The sequence below is a fragment of the Ictidomys tridecemlineatus genome, chromosome 1 (genome assembly GCF_052094955.1).
Source record: "Ictidomys tridecemlineatus isolate mIctTri1 chromosome 1, mIctTri1.hap1, whole genome shotgun sequence".
NCBI lineage: Eukaryota > Metazoa > Chordata > Mammalia > Rodentia > Sciuridae > Ictidomys > Ictidomys tridecemlineatus.
Window position 1 is genome coordinate 151,490,813 of NC_135477.1, and position 25,332 is coordinate 151,516,144.

The 25,332-nt window shown below is 37.3% G+C and overlaps 1 protein-coding gene across 2 annotated transcripts in view; it reads right to left on the reverse strand.

Moving 5' to 3' along the window:
- Window positions 1-5: 5 nt before the first annotated feature.
- Simc1 (SUMO interacting motifs containing 1) overlaps window positions 6-25,332 on the reverse strand; it is an 80,827-nt gene continuing 55,500 nt past the window's right edge. For both annotated transcript variants that reach the window (XM_021731563.3, XM_005333216.5), the window contains 6 exons: window positions 21,308-21,462; window positions 17,253-17,384; window positions 15,112-15,240; window positions 8,908-9,064; window positions 8,639-8,723; window positions 6-816 (listed from right to left, as the gene is read on the reverse strand). In XM_021731563.3, coding sequence (XP_021587238.2) covers window positions 566-816; window positions 8,639-8,723; window positions 8,908-9,064; window positions 15,112-15,240; window positions 17,253-17,384; window positions 21,308-21,462 — 909 coding nt within the window. In that variant the 3' untranslated portion in view covers window positions 6-565. The remainder of the gene's footprint in view (window positions 817-8,638; window positions 8,724-8,907; window positions 9,065-15,111; window positions 15,241-17,252; window positions 17,385-21,307; window positions 21,463-25,332) is intronic.

The window sequence follows — 25,332 nt, forward strand, 5'->3', positions numbered from 1 at the left end:
TGGTATTTTGAAAAACCATTGCCTTTTTATTGTATCCTTTTAACATCAAATGTTTTATAACACACTCTATCCTTTTGTTTCTTTGTCCCCTTTTGTTACATTAGATCTTAATAGACTGGCCACAAAGTCAAATTCATAGGCAATATAAAAGGTCTAATAGAGAATGTTAGGAAAACCAAATGTTTTTCCAGAAACAGGCTCTCAGTTACTTGAATAACACTGACATACAGTTTGTTCAGAGGGATTCTTCTCTCACATCTTGAATGGAAATGTTAAACAGAGTGCATATAGTGTTACCTGTTTCAAAAAAAGTATAGATAAATAATTTATTAAAAAATATATACACCTTGTATATTTAAGCCATATTTGAGAATAGGCCAGGATAGGATTATCAAAAAAAGAGAGATGCTAAAGAGTCAGAAAGTGACTATAGCCTACAGATAAATAAGATAGGTTTGGTCCTGCGAGATTTTTACTACTGTTCATACTTTCGGAGCTTCTAAGTAGAAGACAAGTTCAAGAGGTATTCTTGGTGCTCAGTGCTTAGAAGGCCCTTAGGGCTGCTCTAGTGCTTCGGAGTGGGCTCTGTGTCAGGGTTCAAGTCCGCAGCATAGAAGAGCAGAAGCTTCAACAAGTGCACTTTGTCTTGCAGTTGAGGGACCAGAGGCTCCCCCAGCATCTGGATTAAGCGACTGCGGAAGGCCTCAATCTGCTTCTCCACATCCACCACTGTGATGTCATCTCCTTGTTGGGGCTTGGGCTTAATCCTTTTGATTATTAAGTCTTTTCGATCGATCACTGAACTCCGTAGGTGCTCTGCAAGAGGGAAGAAATCAGTGAAACTATACTGCTATTTATCTCATTAAAAAAACGAAGTCCAATATTAGGTAAATTCCTGTTGCCTAATTACTGGAAGACAAGTCAAAAGGCTATGTAGATTACTATGGCAACCCCATTTCCAAAAGGTCCTGTATTGGTTTACTCTGATCGTCAAGAAGTTTTTTTTTTTTTTTTTTTTTTACATATTAAAAAAAGTGCATTCTTTTTATCTTTTTCCTTTTGATTTAAACCATAAGCCTACATGAAATTAAATTTTAGATATTTCAAATTAATACACAAGACATTTTTGAGACAGAATCTCTCCTACAGTGGGGAGACCCCTCTCTGGGTGGTGAGGGGATACTAAAATGGAAATTGAGGTGTCAATATGAGCATGTATAATAAATTTATAAAATTATGTAATTTACTGACAGGGTCTAAAAGCAGAGACACTGTAGCAATCATAATTTAAATCCTAGCTTCCATACACATTCTCCACTAAAAGCAATCAAAAAATTTTTTTTTTGAGAAAGACATTCTGAGACCAAGGCAAGGTAACCTGGAACACCTTCTGTGAGAAAGGGAATGTTTAAAATTAATGGGGAGGGGCTGGGGTTGTGGTTTAGTGGTTGAGAGCTTGCCTTGCACGTGTGAGGCATTGGGTTTGATCCTCGGCACCACATAATATAAATAAAAGATAAAAAGGTGATGGAGACCTGTCAAAAGCAACCTAAAGGAGGTTCTTGTTGGCCAAATTTTGGACAATGTGATCAGAAAAAAGAATGCCAAAAAATGAATTATTTCAACACACTGAATTTTTAAAAAAGTCCTGAGTGCACAGAAGTTTTTAAAGGGAGCCCTTTTTCCAGAAGAAGGTTAAGAAATGTAGAAGAAAGTAGAACTAGAAAGTTTTCCACTTTTCAAACTACTAATGAGTCAAGTAAGAACCACAAATGGATGCTAAAACGAAGTGAAAGGCTGACAGGATATTCATAGTCTCAAAAGTTTCACCCTCTACTAATAACAAAGGGAAATTGGAGAAGTGACATAGATACTACCTTAACCAACTATTGGGACCAAAATGAGATTGCCTTTTTTTTTTTTTTTTAATGGTACTAAAGATTGAACCAAGTCTTGCACATGCTAGGTAAGCACTCTACCACTGAGCTGTGTCCCCAGCCCTTTTTATTTATTACTTTTTATCTTTGGTACCAGCAATTAAAGCAGGGATGCTTAACTACTGAGCCACATCCCAGCCCTTTTTGAAATATTTTATTTAGAGAGAGGGTCTTGCTGAGTTGTTTAGGTCCTTGCTAAATTGCTGAGGTTGGTTTTGAACCCGAAATCCTGTCTCAGCCTCCTGAGCTGCTCGGACTACAGGTGTGTACTACTGTGCCCAGCTCGCCCTTTCTATTTTGAGACAAGGTCTCACTAAGTTGCCCAGGCTAGTCTTGAATTTGTGATCATCCTGCCTGTTGGGAGCTGTTGAGATTATAGGTGTGTATGTGACTGCCCTGCATGACACTGCCTTTTGATGTCATGTGCTAGATTTCTTAGATTTTACTATTTTTATTAATTTTTTTTTTTTTTGAGACTAGGTCTTGCTAAATTGCCCAGGCTGGACTCGAACTTGTGGGCCAGCTTTCTGAGCAGCTAGGATGACAGGTGTGCACCACCATGCTTGGCTTGCTAATAGATTTTTAACATGAATCTTATTGTAAGAAGATATTAAGACAATCCCAATTACTGAACATTCTACAAAATAACTGGCCTCAACTCTTTAAAAATGCCTGTTGAGCTGGGCACTGTCATGCCTGCCTGTAATCACAGCTACTCAGGAAGCTGAGGCAGGAGGATCATAATAAGTTCAAGGACAGCCTTAGCAACACAGTGAGGCCCTGTCTCAAACAAAACAAAAACACAAAACAAAAAATAAGGCTGGGAATGTCGTGCAGTGGTTCAACCCCCACTACCCCCCCCCCAACCCCCAAAAAAAGGCTGTTATGAAGGATTAGTAAAAGCTGGGAACACTGTGATTTCAGAGATTGAAGGAGATCAAGAGTACGACTTAACAAGTACAGTGCTTGATACTTGACTGGGTTCTGACTCAAAACCAAAGTAATCATCTACATATGATATTATGGGACATTAGATAATATTCTATCAAGAATCAGTTTCTTGTGATAATTGTGAGTGTTGTGTAGAAGAATATCTTTGGAGATTCAAGCTGAAGGATTTAAGCAGGAATATGATAGTACAACTTATTTTCAACTGTCTCAGTTCTCTCTAGCCAAAGTGTAATCATTAAGCAATCGTTAAGCCACCTGTGGCCACATGTTAACAGCTGGTGAGTCAAGAAAAAGGGTGTAGGGGGTGTTCATTATACTATTATTTTAAATTTTCTATAGGCCTGAAAATGAAAATACTAAGAAAAATAAGAAGTTATAAAGGTATCATTCCACATCCACAGGCCAGCTCTAATAGTTCTGGAAGTATGCGGAATTGAGACAAAGGAGTTCAGGGTCACATATAAAGCAAATGCACTGAAGAATTCTGAGGACTTTATCATGACTCCCAGATGCACCAAAGTAACTCCAGCATCATTTTCTCAGTCTCATTTATTTTATAAATAAGCATAATCCCAAAAGGACTGAATAGTGTTTGGAAATTGAGAAAAGAGAATAAACTTACTATTATTATCTTTTAGTACTAGGAATTAAATCCAGATGTGCTTTATCACAGAGCTATATCCCTAACCCTTTTTGTTTTGATACTGGGTCTTGCTAAATTGCTTAGGGCCTGGCTAAGTTGCTGAGGCTGGCCTTGACCTTGTGATTCTCCTGCCTCAGCCTCCGGAGGTTCTGGGATTTCAGGTGTGAGCCACCACACAGAGCATAGTAAGTAAGTTCATTTTAAGTAGTATATTTTGTTACATTTTCAATTAATAAGAAAGTTGTTGTTTCTCATCAACTTTCAGAAGAAAGCACTTAAAAGTCTAGATTTATACCAGTAAGTCTAATTATAGTCTTTAAAGGAAGTATAATAAATATATTACAGTGTGTCTAAGATCTGGAAACAGAAAACAATGTTGCTTTTAGATGTAATTACAGGGCCCTTTGAACATTTAAGCAACAAAAATTTACAGTGAGAACCTAGTTTCTGGAACTAGGCTAGACTGCAGGGACAGTGGAATCAGACCAGCTCTGTGCACTTACATTCTAGTCACAGGAATCCTGAGAAGGAATAAACCCACAAAAGTACTATAGATTGACATGAGTACAATTAAAGAAATAAATTGGATGCTGTGATAAAGAATAATAAGAGGGGTGGGATGGAATGAAGGTAAGCAATCTACTCTAGCCAGGAAGGGCTCCTGAAGCGAGTCCAGAAGGATGAGATGGAGGTAACTGTGTCTACTTCTAGGGAGTGTGCAGTCCAGGTAAACAGCAGAGCAAGTGCAAATGCCCTGAGGCAGGAAAAAAAGCTTGCTTTGAAAACTGGAGATCAAGTCAGGGACATAGAAGGGAGTAGTAGGAGGGAGATGGCATTGGAGGGTAGGCTGGGCTATGTAATAAATGTGGATTTGTCCTTGGGGAGTATCTAGAGGGGTTTACTGCAGGGTTTTAAGTAAGGAAACGTGATCTGTTTCACTTTGCTACTGGTGGAGAATGGTCTTAGGAGGACAATAGCCTTCTGGTAGAATTTGATTTTCTTAAACAAGGCATGGCTACTCTGACAAATCTAGCATGTTTTTTGAAAAAGATAGGAAGAAACATTGACTGAATAGGATGAAACAGGGAAGACCAATAATGTGAGCAAGAGAAATGTGGAGTTTATTATTAGAATAATGCTCATTAATGCCCATCTAAGCACTGCCCATGGGGGAGGAGGAAACGTTGGCCGTTCTGGTCTATTTGGCAGGGCCTTGGATTTTAGGCCTCAGTGGGTGCTCACTACTATGTGAAGCAATTTACGTAATGGGTTGAGCATAATTCCTGACTCAGTTGTTTTAGCTGAAAGTATTATTATTAGTTACTGGATCTATAGTGGAGTTAACTATTATTATTTTATCATCAGCACCACCACTAAGAATTTCTAACTTAATACACCAAACTGAATTCTTGTCTTTCCTGCAGATTTTTCTCCATTTTCAATGATGGAAATTTTTCTCTATTTTCAGTCCTGGAAATCATATTCAAGCCATCAAGCCAATCTTCAAAGAATTTCGGTTGCACCTATTGCCTTACCCACTGCACTACCCACACCAGGGTCACTTTGGCAGAATTTGCCACATACCAGGCAGAGTGAACACTGAAATTTACAGATATGATTATGATATTCCCTTACCTGAAACCACCTTGACATTTCCTGACTCTTGAAATTAAGTGGAATTTCCTCAGCACGACTCAGAAGGCCCTTCATATGCTGTCCCTTTTAGTTTCATCGAGGATTGTTCTGCCCTTTCTCACTAAAGCCCAGCCCTACAATTGCTAAGTAACTTTTTGCCTTGGAGTCCTTAAACATGCTCTTCCTTCTTTCTGGAAAACTGTACCATTCCCATTTGGCCAATACCAGTACAGGCAGCTCTCCATATCTGCAGCTTCCTTACCTGATGATTTAACCATTAGTGGACTGAAAATATTCAGAAAAAGGTGTGCTTGTACTGAACATGTAGACTTTTCTTTCTTGTCCTTATTCCCTAAAAAATATAGGAGGATGCATGTAGGATATATGTAAATACTACACCACTTATATAAGGGACTTGAGCATCCATAGATTTTGGTATCCTTGCAGTTTCCTGGAACCAACCCCTTAAGGATGCTGAGGGATGACTGTACTTCTCATTACAGCTATCACTTCTCTAGGAAGGCTTCTTAGATTCCACGAAAAATAGATAGTCTTCCTGTTCTGTGCAGTTGCATTTTCCTTCACAGAATTTATCTTAATTGTACTTAAATGTTACTTGTGTGATTATTTATTTAGCTTCAATCTTCCCACTAGACAGTAAGCTCTGTGAGGGCAGGAGCTGTTAGTCGTCTTCTTCACTGAGGTTTTCCCAGTAAACCAGGTACAGAGAATGCATTCATATCTGTTGCTTGGATGAACGTATGAATTTGAAATGATCTGGCCTGCTTCAGCTTTTCTCCCCTCTGTGGACAGGAATCTCTGCAGGAAGCCTGTATGTGACTCTCTTCAGGATGACTGGTGACTAAATTTTGTGGGATGTTCTGCCTAAGCTGTCCAGCTTAGTGGTATTAAAGATATTATTTAAGTTCCTAGGATTCATACTTTCAAAATATGAGGTTTTGAGTAGTCATAAGCATTAGGAAAACTCCATGACAGATAGAAATTTATAATTTTGCTGAGTCTCAAATGAGTGACATGGCAATGAAACTGGGGTGTGGGGGATGGATTTCCTTAGCCAGAAAATGCAAGCCCAACTGACAACTCAGTAACTATGTCACAATAAGGCTGCTCTGCTCAAACATTTGCAAAATAGCATTTTGGGGCATACTGCTCTCCATGTCCGTACAAAATACGTTATAAAAGAAATAATTACATAAACCTCAATGAGGCTAAGTATTGAGGGAATTTGCCTTTGGGACTTTGTTCGAAGAAAGATATGCACCTACAATACTGCTAAAATCACACAAAGTATACAACTACATATTTCAGCCTTCACAAGATACCCTTTGAAATTTTAGTCCTAAGAATCTGAAACAAGAGAAGATCCTTGTAGTTTAACCCTGGCCAGGCAAATAGGCATATTGAGATTCAACTTATACAATGACTGAACAATTACCATTTTTTCCTCACACTCTTGAATGCAAGTTACATAGTATCATCCCCATTCTACAGAAAAAGAAACCAAAGTCTCAAGACATAAAGTTAGTTGCCCAACACACAGTAAGGGCTAAAGACAGAATCTTTTGGGGCTGGGGATGTGGCTCAAGCGGTAGCGCGCTCGCCTGGCATGCGTGCAGCCCGGGTTCGATCCTCAGCACCACATACCAACAAAGATGTTGTGTCCGCCGAAAACTAAAAAATAAATATTAAAAAAAATTCTCTCTCTTCTCTCTCACTCTCTCTTTAAAAAAAAAAAAGACAGAATCTTTTTCTTTTGGTATTGGTGATTGAACCCAGGGGTGCTTTACCACTAAGGTATATATCCTAGAGTTGGGATCTAAACCCAGACTGTTGTTGTTGTTGTTTTTTAAGATCTAAAAAATACTTTTATTTATTTATTTATTTATTTGGTGCTGAGGATCAAACCCAGTACCTCACATGTGCTAGGCAAGCGCTCTACCACTGAGCTACAATCCCAGTCCCCAGAAGTTTTTAATCTAGTGCTTTTTTTGGGGAAAAAACCAATTTCTATATTTCCAGTTCTGGGCCTGAGAAGGTCTAAGGTTCTCATTACTTTCATGTGCCCATTACTGAGTTAAAGTCAACATTAACATAATCATAGGGGCTGGGGATGTGGCTCAAGCGGTAGCACGCTCGCCTGGCATGCGTGCGGCCCAGGTTCGATCCTCAGTACCACATACAAACAAAGATGTTGTGCCCGCTGAAAACTAAAAAAAATATTAAAAAATTCTCTCTCAAAAAAAAAAAACACAAAAAAAACATGACCATAGCTAAGCAAATTTTATATGTATGCATCTTTCCCTTACAGTTGGAGAATAATTAGTAGATAGATACTGTGTACAGTGATTCAGTATAGATTCCCTAAAGCCAATGACATTTACTATCAAAATCTGGTACAATTTTCAGAGACAAGAAACTTAATACAATACTATTATTTAATCTCTTCAAATTTCTACAATTGTCCAAATAATGTTTTTTTTTTTGGAGGGGCTAGGGATTAAAACCAAGTTTTGGCGCATGCTAGGCAAGTGCTCTACCACTGAGCTAGATTCTCAGCACTTGATCCAGTCTAGAATCATGCATTGCATGTAATATTCATGAGATTTAGTTTCTTATTCATATTCTTTATTTTTTAAGACCTTGGTACATTTGAAAAATACAGATTGTTATTCTGTAAAAGGTCCCTCCATCTGGTTTTGTCTGATGTTTCCTTGTGATTAGATCCAGGTCATAGATTTTTGGTAAGACCACTGCATATGTGATAATATGTCCTTTCAGCCCAACACATCCAAGAAAAATGTCAGGTTTCTCCCCTTTCTAGTTTTCTTTTATACAAAATAAATAAATAAATAAAATTCAGCAGTTCTTTCATTTTCCCAAGGTCCTCTATAATCTTTGGGATAACAAAATATTTCTCATTTGAAATAGCTATTCCATCATTATCCTTGTCAACATTCACCTCCTGAGTGTCACGTGGTCTAACTTTCCCAAGATCCTCGCCAAGCACTGGCTCATCTGTGACTTGAGTTTCTATGAAGAGCAAGTTTTATAGGCTAACACTGGGATATGTTGCATCTTTTTCAAGATGTACAGGTCCACCTTGCCACTGGTTTGCTCTGTATTTGCCTTGTATTGACAATCAGTGAACAACCAACCCAACAAAGACCTTGCAACGAGATAGCAGAGTCAGATGTTAAGGCTAATCAACTTTTCAGGATATGATGATGTCTGTCTTTATACAGCCATATGACTAGAAAGCCCACTGGACTATCAGCCACAACAAAAACATACTACATGATTCCAGATATGTGATTCAATGTCCCTTATGGTTACAATCCAAAACAATATTTATTTAAGTGAACAAATCAGAATTCTCCGAGTAACTATCATTCATAATCATGTTGATTGTGAGCCCTCCCACAATACCTTTTTGTGAAGAAGTGCTCCTTACCTCTTAAAACATGTTGATAACTGGACAACAGAAACTGCAGATGTTCGACCAGCTCATCCCAAGTCTGCCACTGGGTTTTATCTGACTGCAGAGATAATAAAACAATTGGTAATAAATTCTTCCCCCATTGATGTTTTTGTACAGTTTTTAAGTCACTTTTACACAATGTTAAACAATGCCACAAACTAAAATTCCAAGGGTGGGGTTAGGGAAAAGGTGTACTAGGCTTGGAATTGAAGGGAAAAAAAAAAGAAAGAAAAGAAACATACCTGACACTTGAGTAGTGATGTGGAATTGTTCAGAAAATAGAGGGCCTGGGCCAGAGACAAGGGCAAGCGGGTGGGTGTCTCGCAGCTGTGCAGGAATATGATTTCTAACACTTTGCAGCGCAGAAGGTGGCTTTCCATGGTAGTAAAGAACATCTCTCTGTGTGGAGAAGTGGAAGAGGGAGTTAACCATCACAATTATATTTCAAAGAATATATACCACAATTCACCCTGAATGTTTTAACACTGCCTTAAAAAAAGACAGCTGAGGGAATACAATGGAGACCTACATAATCACAACGCCTATGGACAGGACAGACATGGATTTGTTTATGAATTAATGAGTGCCAGTAGGAGGGAAAGTCTGACATTTAAAGAGACAAGTTTAGGACACATTATAAAGAATTACATCACACTGTATGAGAATAAATATTTCTGAATGCCTGTAATGTACCAGATAGTGTTTGCCACAAGAAAAAAATCTAATATAAAGGTAGATAATTATTCTAAAAAAGTTGATAGTTGAACAGAGCAAGAGGTGTGCGACAGGAACTCAGCATGGGCCAAATACACATGTATGTGAGCTGTGAGGAGTGCCCCAGGGACACAGAGAAGAGAGAACACATTTGGTTAGGGGACAGAAAATCTGGAGGAGGATATACTGAAGGAGTGGTCTAGGAGGAACAGATTCAAGGCAGAAGGCATCAAAGGAGGGAAAACAAAACAAAACACACACACAAAATGAGAAAAAAGCATAGAGCTGTGGCACTGTGGCTTCATAAATTTCAGTAGGACTTGGAGAGTCCCAGGGGGACTCTTTCCCTCGGCAAGGTTCACTGCAGTTTCACAGGAAAGGTGGACTGGTCACCTTTAGAAACTTCTGAGCAAGGGAGTGACAAAACAAGCTGTTTCAGGAAAGTCAATCACACTTATTGTTTTTAAAGTAGTCAGCTTCCCAAAAGGGCTCTGGATCCCAGGTACACAGATGCATTTCTGGGCTGACTGAAGCTTTCTGGTTTGTTTGGTAGTCCTTGCCAGTTTCTGGAAGGCAGACAGCTTGAGAACAGAAGAGAAGATGGCAGCAAGAAGTGGTGCCATGCATGATAAGTGGTGTGTGATCATGACTGCAATCCCAGCTACTTGGGACGCCAAGTGGGAGGAACACTTTGAACAGAAGTTCAGAGTCGGCCTGGGCAACAGAGTGAAACCTTGTCTCAAAAAAGAAAACAAATTCAATTTTGCATTTTAAATTTTCCCTTACCTTTGTCTTCCACCACACAACAGATATTTGTGCAAAACAGAGTTTAAAAAGAAGAATGAATACTTTCAACCTTTGCTTCTTACTTCAAAACTTTCAAAGACTCTAGAATATTTTTGAAAATCCATCTCATCTCTTTAACAGTTTCCTATAATTTTCTACATCTTCTTTCTTAGACAGAAGCCCATATTATTGTATTTATATATTTGCAAGCTATTCCTCAAATTCTTTTAAGGTGTATATTACTTTGCTCACAAGACAACTTTCCTATTTAATAACCTTTTTTTAAAAAATATTTTAAAATATCTTTATTTATTTTTATGTGGTGCTAGGATTGAACCCAGGGCCTCGAATGTGCTAGGCAAGCACCCTACCGCTGAGCCATAATCCCAGCCCCTAATAACCCTTATTTTGAAGTGCATTTTCTTTTCCAATTTTTATGCCACAGCCTGCGTAAATTTTGTCCTGGCTTACCACCATTTGACCCAGTTATCCCACTCCTCAGCATATACCCCATGAACTTAATTAAAATCAGCATACTATAGTGATGGCGGCCACATCAATAGCATTTATAGCAGCTCAATTCACAATAGCTAAGCTATAGAACCAACATGGGTGCCCTTCAACAGAAAAATGGATAAAGAAAATGGGGTATATATACACAATGGAATATTACTCTGCCATAAAGAATGGATGAAACTGGAGGATATCATGCTAAGTGAAATAAGCCAATCCCTCAAAAAAAACCAAGGCTGAATGTTCTGATACGTGGATGCTAACACAGAATAAGAGGATGGGGGGAAGAACAGAAGTTCACTGGATTAGACAAAGAGGAATGAAGGGAGGGGAAGGGAGATGGGAATAGGAAAGATAGGAAAGTTATGTCTGATTTATTCTACTATCTTCATATATGAATACATGATCAGTGTTAACTCCACATCATGTACAACCACAAAAATGGGAAGTTATACTCCCTATATGTATGTAAAAATACATCCTACTGTCATGTATAAATAAAAAGAAAAAAAAAACCAAACAAACAAAAAACAAGAAAGTCACGGTTGCTGTGATGCATGTCTATAATCCCAGCAAGGTTGAGAAAGGTGGACTGCAAGTTTGAGAGGGGCCTTAGCAACTTCGTAAGGCCCTAAGCAACTTAGACCTTGTCTCAAAATAAAAAATTTCAAAAAATGGCTGGGGATATGGCTCAATGGTCAAGCACCTCTGAGTTCAATTCCCAATATCAAAAAACAAATGAATAAAACAAAACAAGAACAAAACAAATCTAGGAAAATAACATACATATACTAGTATATTAAAACAATCAGTTTTTTATTATCTCCCCAATATTGTTATTTCTGATCACACACTGCATTTATCAGTCTGCTCCCTCCCACCCCCACTACAGGGAATGGGGACTGAACCCAGGGGCACTCTACCACTGAGCTTCTTTGTTTTTTGAAACAGGGTCTTTTTAAGATACCCAGGTTGCAAACATGCAATCCCCCTGCTTCAGCCTCCTGAGTCACTGATTACAGATATGTGCCACTGCACTTAGCTCTATTTTTTTTTAATGTCTTTTTAATTTGAAATTATTCCTCAATCTTTCTTTGTCTTTCATGACATTTTTGAAAAGTACAGGTTAATTTTTTATAGACCGTCTCTCATTTGAGAGTTGTCTAATGTTTTCCTATGAATAGATTAAGATTATACATTTTTGGCAGGAGAACTCCAAAAACAATGTTGTTATTCTCAGTGACTCATAATAAGAAGCACATAATGCCAACATGTCCTGCTATTGGTATTAACTTTGATCACTTGATCACAGTGGTGCCTCCACTGTACTTTATTTTTCCTTTGCAATAAATGAGTATATTGGGGTAATATACTTGGAGGCATTAAAATATCTTGTTCCTTCATAAACTTTCACCATTTTAGTATCCATTCAATTCTGAATTAATCATTATTATGGTCAAAACATCATTTTTTCCCTCTTAAGTCATCATTTCTTCTTTCATTTTGATTTTTTAATCTTCTTGGTATCAGGGATTGAACCCAGGGGTACTTAACTAAGCTACTTCCCCAGGCCTTTTAATTTTTTATTTTGAGACTAAGTTCTCGCTATGTTGCTTAGGGCTTTGCTAAATTGCTGTCTGGCTTTCAATTTACAATCCTTCTGCCTTAATCCCCCGAGATGCAGGAATTACGGATATGTGCTACTTCATCCAGCCTGGTTTACTCTTCTATGGTAAAGAGAAAGGCTCCTTCCTGTCAGTATTGGAGTCATTAATTCCTATTTTACTAAATAGATATAATCTTCACTTTATCATTTTGGAGCTCAAATTATCCCAATTCCACTGACAGAAGACCCTTAAGCTGACTCATGTCTTGACATATTCTGAACATTTTTGGACATTTTCTTACTTTCTGATACAAATGTGCCAGTCTTTTCTTGTGCTGGAATCAGCCATTTCTTCAAGGATTGCAGACTCCTTTCAGGGTCTACTGGTATTTAGAATCAAAGATTTGGGTACAAGGTGTGCCCACTAAAACTAAGGTGAATATGCTTATGCTTTCTCAGTGTGCAGAGGTAGGAAACAGATGTATGAATACACACACATACATACACAAACATGTTTATGTAAAATATATATATAAATATACTCTCATACATCTACATATACTCCTACATCTATCTATAATTGTTAGAAACCACAAATTCATATTGATACCTCCAATTCCAATCCAGCACCACAGGATTCCTTCTATCTTTTCCCTTTCATATGAGTAACTCTATTCTCTGACAGTGAGAAACTTGGCTCTCATTACCCAAAATAAATTTATTTGTTTAATCCTAGAATACACATAAGATAGTTTTTGATTTGTTAATCCATGCCTCTGTGAAAAAGAACTCTAGTAAATAGAGTTCAATATTTATTTACAGTCCAATAAATATTTACAATATTTATTTACAGTCCACTCTGTAAATAAATATTGAACTCTAAATAACTTAGTCCAAACATTGTTTTAAGTTATTTGGACAGAGATGAAGAACCAATTAGTGGTTGCCAGGAGCTGGGAAGGATGGATGTTTATGGCTACAGAAGGTTAGCATAAGGGATCCTCATGGTGATGGTAAAGTTTTGTATGTTGACATACATCTATACAGACCTACATACAAAATGAGTGCATGTAAGATGGGTAGAATTTGAAAACTAACATTGAATTTTATCAACGTTAATTTCCTGTTTGGGATATTGTACTATAGTTATGCAAGACACAAGCACTGGGGAAAAACAGGGTGAAGGATACCTCTTTCTAACAGTAATTCCTGTACATCTATAATTATTTTAAAATAAAAGTTTTTCTTAAAAAGTTACATGGCTGGGTGTGGTGGCGCACGACTATAATCCCAGCGACTCAGGAGGCGGGGGCAGAAGGACCACAAATTCAAAGCCAGCCTCAGCAAGTTAGTGAAGCCCTAAGCAACTTAGTGAGACCCTGTCTCAAAATAAAAAATGCAAAAGGGTCAGGGATGTAGCTCAGTGTTAAGTACCCCTAGGCTCAATCCCTAGTATAAACAAACAAACAAATAAATAAGGGCTAGGGATGTAGCTCAGTGGTAGAGCGCTTGCCTTGCATGTATGAGGCACTGGGTTTGATCCTCAACAACATACAAAAATAAATAAAAAAAAAATAAAGATACTGTGTCCATCTACAGCTAAAAAATATTCATAAATCAATAAATTTTTTTAAAAAAGTTACTTGATGGATTTGGGATATATAGCTCAGTGCCTAGCATGAATAAGACCCTTGGTTTGGTCCCCAGCACTGCCCCATTCCAAAGAAAAAATCCTAAAACAAAAGTTACTTAGGCTTATCACTTGTTTCTCCTCCATTATTTTATTAATTTTAAATACAATTAATGTTTGTAGTTCACTTGATTTTTTAGAATGTAAAACATCATGGTTCCCAAAAGTTTAAAAGTTGTAACTACACAAAAAAGGCATGCTCAGGAAGGTATTTACCACCACCACTGTCGCCATTACCATCCCAGTCAAATACCTTTTCTTCTTTCTTTTTTTTTTAAGAGAGAGTGAGAGAGGAGAGAGAGAGAGAGAAAGAGAGAGAGAGAGAGAATTTTTAATATTTATTTTTTAGTTCTCGGCGGACACAACATCTTTGTTTGTATGTGGTGCTGAGGATCGAACCCGGGCCGCACGCATGCCAGGTGAGCTACTGCTTGAGCCACATCCTCAGCCCACCTTTTCTTCTTTCTACCCTAATCTCATCCATCCTCTGTCTGTAAGACATTTTATTACTCTGTGGTTCATCTTAACTTTTTTTCCATAAATATCATAATCATGCATATTTTTGGTTTTTTTCCTTAAGATATATTATTGTTCATATTCTTTTGAATTTTGCTTTTTTAAAAAAAACATCTAACAATATATTTTGCATGTGTGCATAAAACCCAGGGTTACTAACACTGAACCACACCCCAGCCCTTCTTATTTTTTATTTTGAGACAGGAATCCTCATGCCGCAACCCCTCAAGTTGCTGAGATTATAGACCTGTATTAACATGTCTGGCTTGTTTCTAATAATTTGTAATCATTAACAATATTGTAGTAAATACCCTTTACCAATACTTCTTATTATTAGAAATGTGTCTTCAGGGTGAATTCTAGAAGTGAGAATTCTGGGTCTCGTGCCTCTTCCCAAGAAATTAGGCCTTAATTGCAAATAATAATAAATGGGGAACCTCCTTTCAAATGGTTAAAGAGTCATAATCAATTTTCCTTCTCCTTCCTTCTTTTTTAGTCTACATTTGGAGTTTTCTCTCAAAATTGTTTCCAGCAGGCAGGATAGACAGAAAAGTTAATTTATGCAAAATGACTTCCTAGAAGTATTTTTCTTTTCTAATGAAAAAACACAACTAGACTCACCTTTGACTCCTTTCAGGGATGTCCAGCACAAACCCAAACATCATCTCAGCAATTTTATTGGAGCTGCAGGTAGGAGTCCTATCCACCTCTACAGCTATGGACAGCATCCTCTGAAGCTGGCACACAATCCTGAGTCCAGAACATAGGACACAAGTGAGTGGGAGGGCAACAAGAGGCCATCATGTGGCTGGAACGTCCCCTACCAGTGGTATAACGAGAACACACTATTAAGGGATCTTGTAAACCATATACCGGGTCAGGGAAAACTACTCCAACTATCCGAATGCTTTTATCTAGCAATTTCACCTGCTGGAGTCTCTTTTGCCAGTTCATACTATCTGAACCTCTCAAAACCTGGGTTGAACTGCAAAAGCAAGCTGCTTTGCAATTCAAAAATAGAACTGCACAATTTTAAGGGTAGAGAGAATTTTAAGAACTAGCTAATCTATAACTTCCCTATTTTGTATATGATATAAATAGGCTCAGTGACTGAAAATTATTTGAATTTTTTGATATAGGAGAAAATATGTATGTCATAATTTTATCCTGTTACTGGTTTCATACTAAATTCAGTCTCAGAACTTCCACTGGTGGAACCTGACCTTCTTTTTCATCAGACTAAACTGTGGCAGAAAGCTGACCTGATGTGGCATTAGGAATCCAGGCATCCAGGCAATGCCTCAGAAAGGTGAGCCTGACCTGACACCAGCCTTTTCTAAAATGTATTATTTACGATGAAAGAAATGGCTTTGTTTTCAGAAAATCTCCATCCAGTGACACAACAGATAGACAAGGGATTCTGGCTATATATACGGTTTGCCCTTCAACAAATTACTAAACTGCTGAGTCCAAGTCTCACAATAAAAGGGGAAATAATACCACGTATTTCACAAAGTGAGAGTGATATGTAAAATATCTGACAAAAAGAGACTCACTGATGGTAAATGGTAGTACCTTTAATTATTATTGATAAGATCATGATATAATAAGGAGCCCTATTATTATTTCTACTAGAATTTACATATAAAATATATTATGAGGATTATTGTATGAAATTAGCTTCCACTGAAGGAGGCTTGTCTACCTTCCTCTTGGGTTTGTATATAATTTCTCTGGAATAACCCCACTTTAGGGACCTTCCACAATATGCCAAAATAAATGCTTTACTGCTCTAAAATGGTATTCCTTTTGGGACAAGATTGTCTCCTAAATTAGCTGAAGCTCATAGGGTTAATATAAAAGTTAGTTTGCTGCAACTATATTATAACATAATATGTGAACTTAGGTGCAAATGCAATAATTTGGAATGTCAAGTGTGATCAAGATGATTGATATGGAATTCTACGTTACCAATATAAGGGCAGCCATAGTCTCTAAAATCCTGATCACCTCTCAAGAAATGTGAAGGCCATACTCAATTCCATAAAAGAAATCCTGTGAGTTGGGTGTTACAGTACATGCTTATAATCCCAGCTACTCAGGAGGCTGAGGCAGGAGGACTGAAAGATCTAGGCCAGCCTCAGCAACTTAGAAAGATCTTTCTTTTTAGAAAGCCCTTTCTAAAAAGGGCTGGGGATGTAGCTCATTGGTAGAGCACTTGCTTAACATGTGCAGCAAGGCCTTGGATTCAATCCCTAGTAATGAGGGAAAAGAAAAAAATGAAACACTGTGAATCTCTTTCACAGTCTGAAGTTATGAGACCTGCCCTGGTCTGAGTCATTGCCATTACACCTGTCGGAACCTGCAGGTTGAACTGTTATTTTTTTCCCTATTAAGGGACCAAACACAGGTTTCTGAGGAATAAGGGTTGGAATGTTACTACACACCACTCCCATGTTGGGGAAATGATGAGTAGGTATGACCCTTTATTGGCTCTTGAAACCCAGGAATGGGAGGGCAGGGTACTCTAACTTTTGTTTCACTTCTGCTTTGTCCATCTGTACTCGCTTGGTGAAGTCTTATTTACCTAGAGGTGAATTTGCTTCTGTTTTACTGTTAAATTAGCCTTTAGTTAAAATAAGTCTTTAGTAAGAAACAGTCTGTTGTAAGAGTTGTTATCTTTGAGTAAACTGTTCTTCAGAACAGGTGCTATTCTTTAAAACCCAATAGCTCAGGGAAAGACAACTTTGCCTGCCCCTTACAACTGATTGGTATTCTTGGTCAGGTTAGACTGGGGAGAAGGGTGTCCACCGCTGGCCTTTAAGATTCCTGTTTCTGAAGAAGTTTGATTCCCATCTTCAGTTACTGCTTTGACCAGCCACTTAATAACATCTCTGCAATAGAAAGAAGAGTCACATCATATAGGGCTTAGGTGATACAAGTAAGTAAAAATATCTCAAAGTCAAAATAACTTTTGATGATCACTTAGGTAACCAAGATAAAAATGGTAGTCTGAATGCACACACCTAATTTGTTTATTCCTAAAACCTCACTAACATTACAGCAAATAATTATATAAAGAATTCACAAGGGCGGGCTGGGGTTGTAGCTCAGTGGTAGAGCACTTGCCTAGCATGCTAGAGGCCCTAGATTCGATCCCAAGCACCACATAAAACTAAATAAACAGAATAAAGGTATTATGTCCATCTACAACTAAAAACAAAACAAAACAAAAACCCCCCTCCACCTTTAAAAGAAAAAAAGAATTCACAAGGAAGAGGAAAGGACACAACAACAGTAAAATTTTGGAAGGTGGAAGGATATTCACTACTATGTAATATTATAAAGTTGTCAAAGTGAATAAGCTACATTGACAAAGTAATATGGACAAATCTTAGTATTATAAAATATTAAGTGAAAAATAAAAGTCCAAATAGTTTAAATATAGCATGCTACTCTTTATTGTTATTTATTTTATTTATTTGGTACTGGGGATTGAACCCAGGGGTGCTCTACTACTGAACTGCAACTCCAACCCTTTTTATTTTTGGGGATAAGGTCTCACTAAGTTGTTTAGAGCCTCACTAAATTGACCATGCTGGCCTCAAACGTGAGATCCTCTGTCTGCCTCAGCCTCCCAAGTTGCTGCGATTACAGGTACATGCCATTGCACTAGCCTGAAACCTTTTAATATAAAGCTAATGGAAGCCAAAATAAAAATATATACTTTGAAGAACACATGTATATGCTATAAAGTTACACAGTAGGAAAAAAATGAGAACATTCATAGTGGACATGCAGGATGATCACTCAGGTGCAGGGAGATGTAAAGATGGGGATTGGATGTGTGTATATGTAGGGAATTGTCAAGATCCTCATCTTTGATTTGGGGGGATAGGTTAAGACATGCTGACTATAAAATTAAAGGTAACTAGATAACTAAAAACAAATAAGGCAACTGTGTTATGTTTTAAGGATAATGATTAATCCAAATATGTGAATTTGGCAAATGAAAAAATTTATTTTTTTAATTGACTTAGAACAGAAATCTGAATCCTAAGCTAGCAGTAGAAAAGAGCAATCCTATATGCTGCCCCACTGTCCAAAAAAAAAAAAAAAAAAGAGAAAGGAAAACAAAGAAAAAACATTCCAATAAGCTTTGCAAATGACAGTAGTAGGTTTCTGTGAAGGAGAAAGGTGAAAGGAAGTATGTTAAAATAAGTAGAAGGGCTTAAATCTGCTTAAGAAATTTTTATACTCCTATATATTCTTCACCAACCCTGTAGACTATGGGTTCCCTTTGTGGAGAGGTCAAACAGAATCTCTGATAGGGGATACCAGAGGCAGCGTGGACACAAAGGTATCAAAACAAATAGGGGCACTAAAATGAACACAGGAACACTGAATGCACAGACCCATGTCATCATCTCACACCTGTCTTCAAAACCCTGGAATCCTGTTCTTTGACTTGAAGGAACTGGAAATCTCTGGAAAACTTGACTAGTTCAGGTGGAAAGACCTGAAAACGCTGATGTGTTGATATGGGAGACTGTCTTAAAAAAATGGGAAACCAGTTCCACCTACAGGGAAGTGCAGAGATGGCAAGTACTCCGTGTCCTCAGAATTTCCATCATTTTTTCAATCTCTCACCTTTCAACAGGAATAAATTACTAAGGCTTATCAGATGTCTAGAAAACTTCTAACACAACTTCTAATTAGCTTTAAAAAAAAAAAAAGGGACTTGGTAGAAAGTGATATATTCAGAGAATAAACTAAACCAAAAATCTATGACCAGTACTGAAGATATGAAATGGTATGGGTCCAGGAAAGAACAAGAATAGAATACTATTTGTTGATTTTAATAAGAAACATGTTAAGAAAAAATAAAAGACTTCTTGAAAATTGTAAATAGCTATGTGTGGTGGTGTATGACTATGATCCCAGCAATTAAGGAGGTGGAGGTAGGAGGATCACAAGTTTGAGGCTGGCCTGAAAACTTAGCAAGACTCTGTCTCAAAATGAAAAATAAAAAAGGGTGGGAATATGGTTCCATGGTAAAGTGGCCCTTAGTTCAATACCCAGTAGCACACACACACACAAAAAAAAAAAAGAAAGAAAGAAAGAAAATTAGAAACGTGATAGTAAAAATGAGAAACCCATTTTCTAGAAACGAAAAATTACATTTCCAGACTGAAATGGCCCACTGAATATCAAATACAATGGATGAATATAGATATCCAAGAGTGCTCTACAACTTCCAGAGGAAAAAACAATGATACACATGAAGAATCACTAATCAAAATAGCTCATGACTTCTTAATAGCAATTTTGGAAGCAAGAGGACATAGTTATTTCTACCTAGATTTTTAAATTCAGCCTAGTTATCAATCAATATGTGTGAAAAAATGTTTTAGATATACAAGATCTCAAAAACTTTTCTTCCCATATAATTTTCTTTGGAAGCTCTAGACTGATTCATCAAATGAAGGGAGTTAGCTGGAGGTGTTTGACACATGCCTGTAATTGCATCGACTTTGGAAGTTGAGGCTGGAGGACTATTTGAGCCCAGAAGTTTGAGGCCAGCCTGGGTGACAGTGAGACCCTATCCTAAACAAACATACAAATAAACAAGCAAATCTAACAAGGGAGTAAACCAAGAAAGAAAAAGACACAGGGCAAACAAAGATCCAAGATTGAAAAGAGTTAAAAGGAATACTCAAGTTTATGATCAATACTGGCAAAGAGGACAACCAATACAGATTGAAAAGGTCAAAATGTTTCAAATCAGATCTTCACAAAGAAGAAGCTGATGACCTGGCACAATAGTGCCTACTTGGTAATCTCAGGAGGCTGAGGCAGGAGGACTCCAAGTTTGAGGACAACCTGGACAATTTAGTGAGACCTTGTCTAAAAAACAAAACACCAAACCAAACCCAAAAACAAAAACAACGACAACCCCCAGAAATCCAGGGATGTAGGTCAGTGGTAAAGATCTTCTGGGTTTAATCTCCAGTATGGGAGACTTCCAATATGAATCTTAAAGGGAGACTGAGACCTAGTTGGCAAAGAATTTGAGGTTGACTTCTCATATGCACAAAGATTAAGTTCTAGCCTAAGATCCCTAACCTAGAAATATTTTTTCTATTTAATATTAACATACAGTAATTTTATATTCTGCAGCTTCCAGAAGCTCTACAAAGAAAAAAAAAAAAAAAAAAAAAGACTCCACATGTTGTAATCCCAGTGACTTGGGAGGCTAAGGCAGGAGGATTGCAAGTTTGAGGCCAGCCTGGACAACCCAGTAAGACCCTGTTTCAAAATAAAAAATCAAAACGTGCTGGGAATATAGTTCCGTAGTAGAGCATCCTCGGGTTCAATCCCCAAAACATACACACATTTGCTTTCTATTGAACTGAAAACACACACACACACATACACACACACACACACATGCTTCCTATTGAACTTGTTGTCAGCCAAATGATCTACTGTCATATTACTTTTCTAAAACTAGTTAGTGACAAATGAAATTAATACTGAATTCACTGAAGGATGGAAATAAAAATCAAAAACATGAAGGTTCCCCCCTGGATTTCACAAGGTGTTTGAACCATACTAAAATAATTACACCAATAGAAGTCTGATAGTCTTAAGAGTCATGGCACTTGCCACATTATTGGTGCAGGGAGGGTTTATCTATATAATAATGATCCCCGTTAGGGTATCTAGTGACCATAAAATCTCACCCAACAGATACTGTGCTACCCACCTATAGCCCCTTACATCTTGTCTTCCCATGGCTATGGTGGCTGATTACCTGACATTGTGGGGCTGCTTGTCACAGGATAGCACAGTGTTTGCAATAGATTGCTGTAGGTGCTGCCGCTGTCTCCTCAGGATCTGCTGAAAGTCATCTTCTAGGGTCTGTACTACATAACGCAGGAAAAGGACTCGCCCAGGCAGTGTTTGACCCTGTAGGACAAGGAATGAGAAGTCGGTCTTTCTTTTCAGTTTCTTGGATGGCAGTAAGATGTCATACGCACTACGCCTAAGAAAAGGTCATGAGTTAACAAGTGTGTACCTAAAAGAAAGGTTTTTTTGGCCAGGTGCAGTAGTGCCCACCTGAAATCCCAGAAGCTTAGGAGATTAAGGCAGGAGGATTGAGAGTTCAAAGCCAGGGCTGAGGATACAGCTCAGGTGGTAGAGTGCTTTCCATGTGTGCATGAGGCCCTGAGTTCAATTCCCAGCACCACCACCACCACCAACAACAACAAAAGAGAGTTCAAAGCCAGTCTCAACAATTTAGCAAGACTGTCTCTAAATTAAAAAAAAAAATTAAAATGGGTTGGGGAGGCAGCTCAGTGGTTATGTGCCCCTGGGTTCAGTCCTGGTGCCAAAAAAAAGGATACGGGAGAGAACAGGTAATCATGGCAAAAAAGGAAAAAATAGGACAGCTGCTAAAAGAATCATACTCTGTAAGGTCTTAGAAACCATTTTATTTTGTTTTAGGGATTAAAAACGATTTATCTGTTCAAAGGATCTAGACACCTGTGGATAATTTCCTAATGTCTAAGTTGCAATTGGAGGTCTAGAGTTGTCAGAATTGTAGATGTTTTGATTTTTAAGACTGCCATGAGAAGTCAAGTCTCTCTCTTACTCACTGGACTTTATCAGCCCAAGGATAAATTAAAAACTGGCTTGCAGATCACAGGAGAGAAACTGTTTTTTTAATAAATGCTGAGCTGCTAGATCAAACAACCAAGACGTCCACCCTACTACTGAACTTGCAGTACCATGAGCTGATGCATACTCTTATTGTCTAAGCAAGTCCCAATTGTCACAGAGAATCCTGTCATAGGTAAAATGATCCTAACTGACACAGGCAAAGAATATGGGCTTTGGTGGCACAGAGACCTTATGTTTTGTTGCTGTTATTTGCTTTAAAGGTAGCTTCATGCCTGATTTAACTTACCTGTTTGGAGTCTGAGTGTCTTTGTTGGGTATAATTCTAACTTACCAAAGACAGTGTTGATACCTGACACATAGCAAGCAGGCATGTACAATTTGTTGGCTTCCATTTACTGGGAAACAAGTGCTAGGAGCTCAGGAGCTCAAAAGGTACCAAATGTTTCTGGGATATGTGAGAACTTTCAAATTTCAGGGTGTATTCCCTTCCACAGTATGGTTCAGTTATCAGAAACCAGGATGACAATACTAAGTATATATCAGTACATATTAAAAAAAAGTATATATTACTTTTGAGGAGGAAGTGATGATATCGTTGCCTTCCAAATGTGTATATTTTTCTCTGATCCTTAATAACTGATGCAAAAAAAATTGTCTTAACCCACGTAGATTGGGTGCAATGTATACCTATAATCTCAGCTATTCTGGAAGCTAAGAGGAAGGGGAAGGGCAAGTTCAAAGCTAGCCCAGGTTTAACTTAATGAGACTATCTCAAAAACAAAAACAAAGACAAAAACAAAAACAAAACTGATGTAGTTTCATGGTAAAACACACCTGGGTTCAATTACCAGTACCAAACACACAAAAAAACCAAGTACTTGTGTTAAATCTGCAATAAAAGAAAGTCTTGTATTGATAATACTCTCTACCATACCAGTTCTCTCTGAAAGTCACCCTATATATCTCTGAAGAAATAGGCTTTTGCTATTTCTTAACATTAAACATGATCTACTGAATTATACTATGCTACATAAAGTCTGACTCACTCATGCAAAACTTCCAACTCTTATCTTCCAGAAATAACTATTCTTCATCATATCTAGGCATTATTTCCTGATTCTCCACTTTGGAAGATAAGGACAATCTGCAGAGATCATGTCCCTTTCATCTCCCAATCTTTGTCTTCTGCACTTTTCACTTTATATAATAAAGGCTAATAAAAATCTCTCCTATGTTTTGTATCTAAATTGATTTTCAATGTTATAATTAGAGTTTACAGTGTCAGGACTATGTTAAAATTAATTACTACACTGGAAATCCATATACTATACTAAAAAAAACAAATCACGTTTTTTAAAGAACATTTCAACCCTAAGAAGATCCCTTGTGAATGAATGAATTAATTAATGCAGCTAATTCCCATTCCTCTCTAGATTTGCCTTTTCTAGACATTCCATATATACAGAATCACACAATATATGATTTTTTTTTGGTGTGGTTTCTTTTATTTAGCTTAATGTTTTCTGAGGTTCACCCATAATTTATCTATATTATTAATTCCTTTTTATTGCCAAATAATATTTCACTGTATGTATACAGTGCATTTTGTTTACCTATTCACAAGTAGGTAGACATTTTTTGGCTATTATAAGTAATGTTTCTATTAATATTCACATGTAAGTCGTCTCTTGACGTTTCCAGATTTTTTAGGTCTGTATCTAGAAGCTGAATATATAGACTGCATGATAAATTTATGTTTAACTTTTTAAAGAAACTGCCAAACTGTTTTCCAAAGTGGTTGTACCATTTATATTTTGCACCAGCAATGGATGAGATTTACTATTCTCCATATTTTTGCTAATGTTTGTTATTGTTTTCTCATAATTTTTAAAAGTGTGGTAAATACACATATTAAATTTCTATCAGCCATTTTAAATGCACATAGTATTAAGTATATTCATAAGTTGTGCAAAAGATCTCTAGAAGTTTTCATCTTGCAACACTGAAACTCTACATTCATTAAACAATAACTTCCTGTTTCTTACTCTCCACAGTCCCTGGTAACTATCATTCTATTTTCTGTTTCATTGAATTTTTGATACCCCATTTAAGTGGAATCACATAGTATTTGTCCTTTAGTGACTGGTATATTTAACTTAGCATAGTGTCCTAAAGTTTCATCCATGCTTTACAATGTGACAAGATTTCCTTCCTTTTTAAGAAAGAATTAACATTCCATTGGATGATTAAACCACATTTTGTTTATAGACTCACCCATTGATAGATCCTGGGGTTGTTTCTTCTTGGTTATTGTAAATTATGCTGCTTCTGCACATGGGTTATACGTATTTCTTTGAGAACTTGCTTTCAATTTGTTTTCATATATAACTTAAATTGGGATTGCTGGATCACATGGTAATTCTATTAATTTTTTGAGGAGGTTTTCCATAGCAATTGTACCATTTCACAATTCCTTTAAGAGTGCACAGAGATTCCAATTTCTCCATTATCCTTAACAACAGTTATTTTCCTCTTTAAAAATTTTAGAGTAGCCAATCTAATAAGTGGTATTTTCCTATTTCTTCATGATGTGGTCTTCTTAATGTGTTTATGTCCATTTATTCTAAATTATCAAAATTTATCCATTTCTTCTAAGTTATCAAATTTGCTGGCACACAGTGGTTGGTTTGTAGTAATCTCTCATGATCTTTTGTGTTTCTGTGGTGTCAGCTGTAATGTGTCCCTTTTCATCTCTGATTTTATGTCTTCTCTTTTTTTCTTAGTCTACCTAAGGGTTTGTCTATTTTGTCCATCTTTTTGGAGAACCAGCTCTTCCTGTGACCTTTTGTTGAGATTTAGGCATCTGAAATAATAACTACCTTTTCCAGTCTAGTTTAGATTGGGTTTCTGTAGAAGAAGACTTTCACCAATCAGCCTGGCTCGATGAAGTTCTGGATCTCACATCTTTTTTTATGATGTCTTTGCTTTGGGATTATGCATGTACTGATCTTTTAATTTCTCAAGTGGCTTGCCCCTTGTTTCTTTCAAGAGCTTGTAATTTCCTGCATCCCTTGGAATCTGCCTGTGAAACTGTAGACTCTGCAATTCTAATATATTTCAGTGCTTGCCTCTATTTTCAGCAGCTTCCAAGCTATG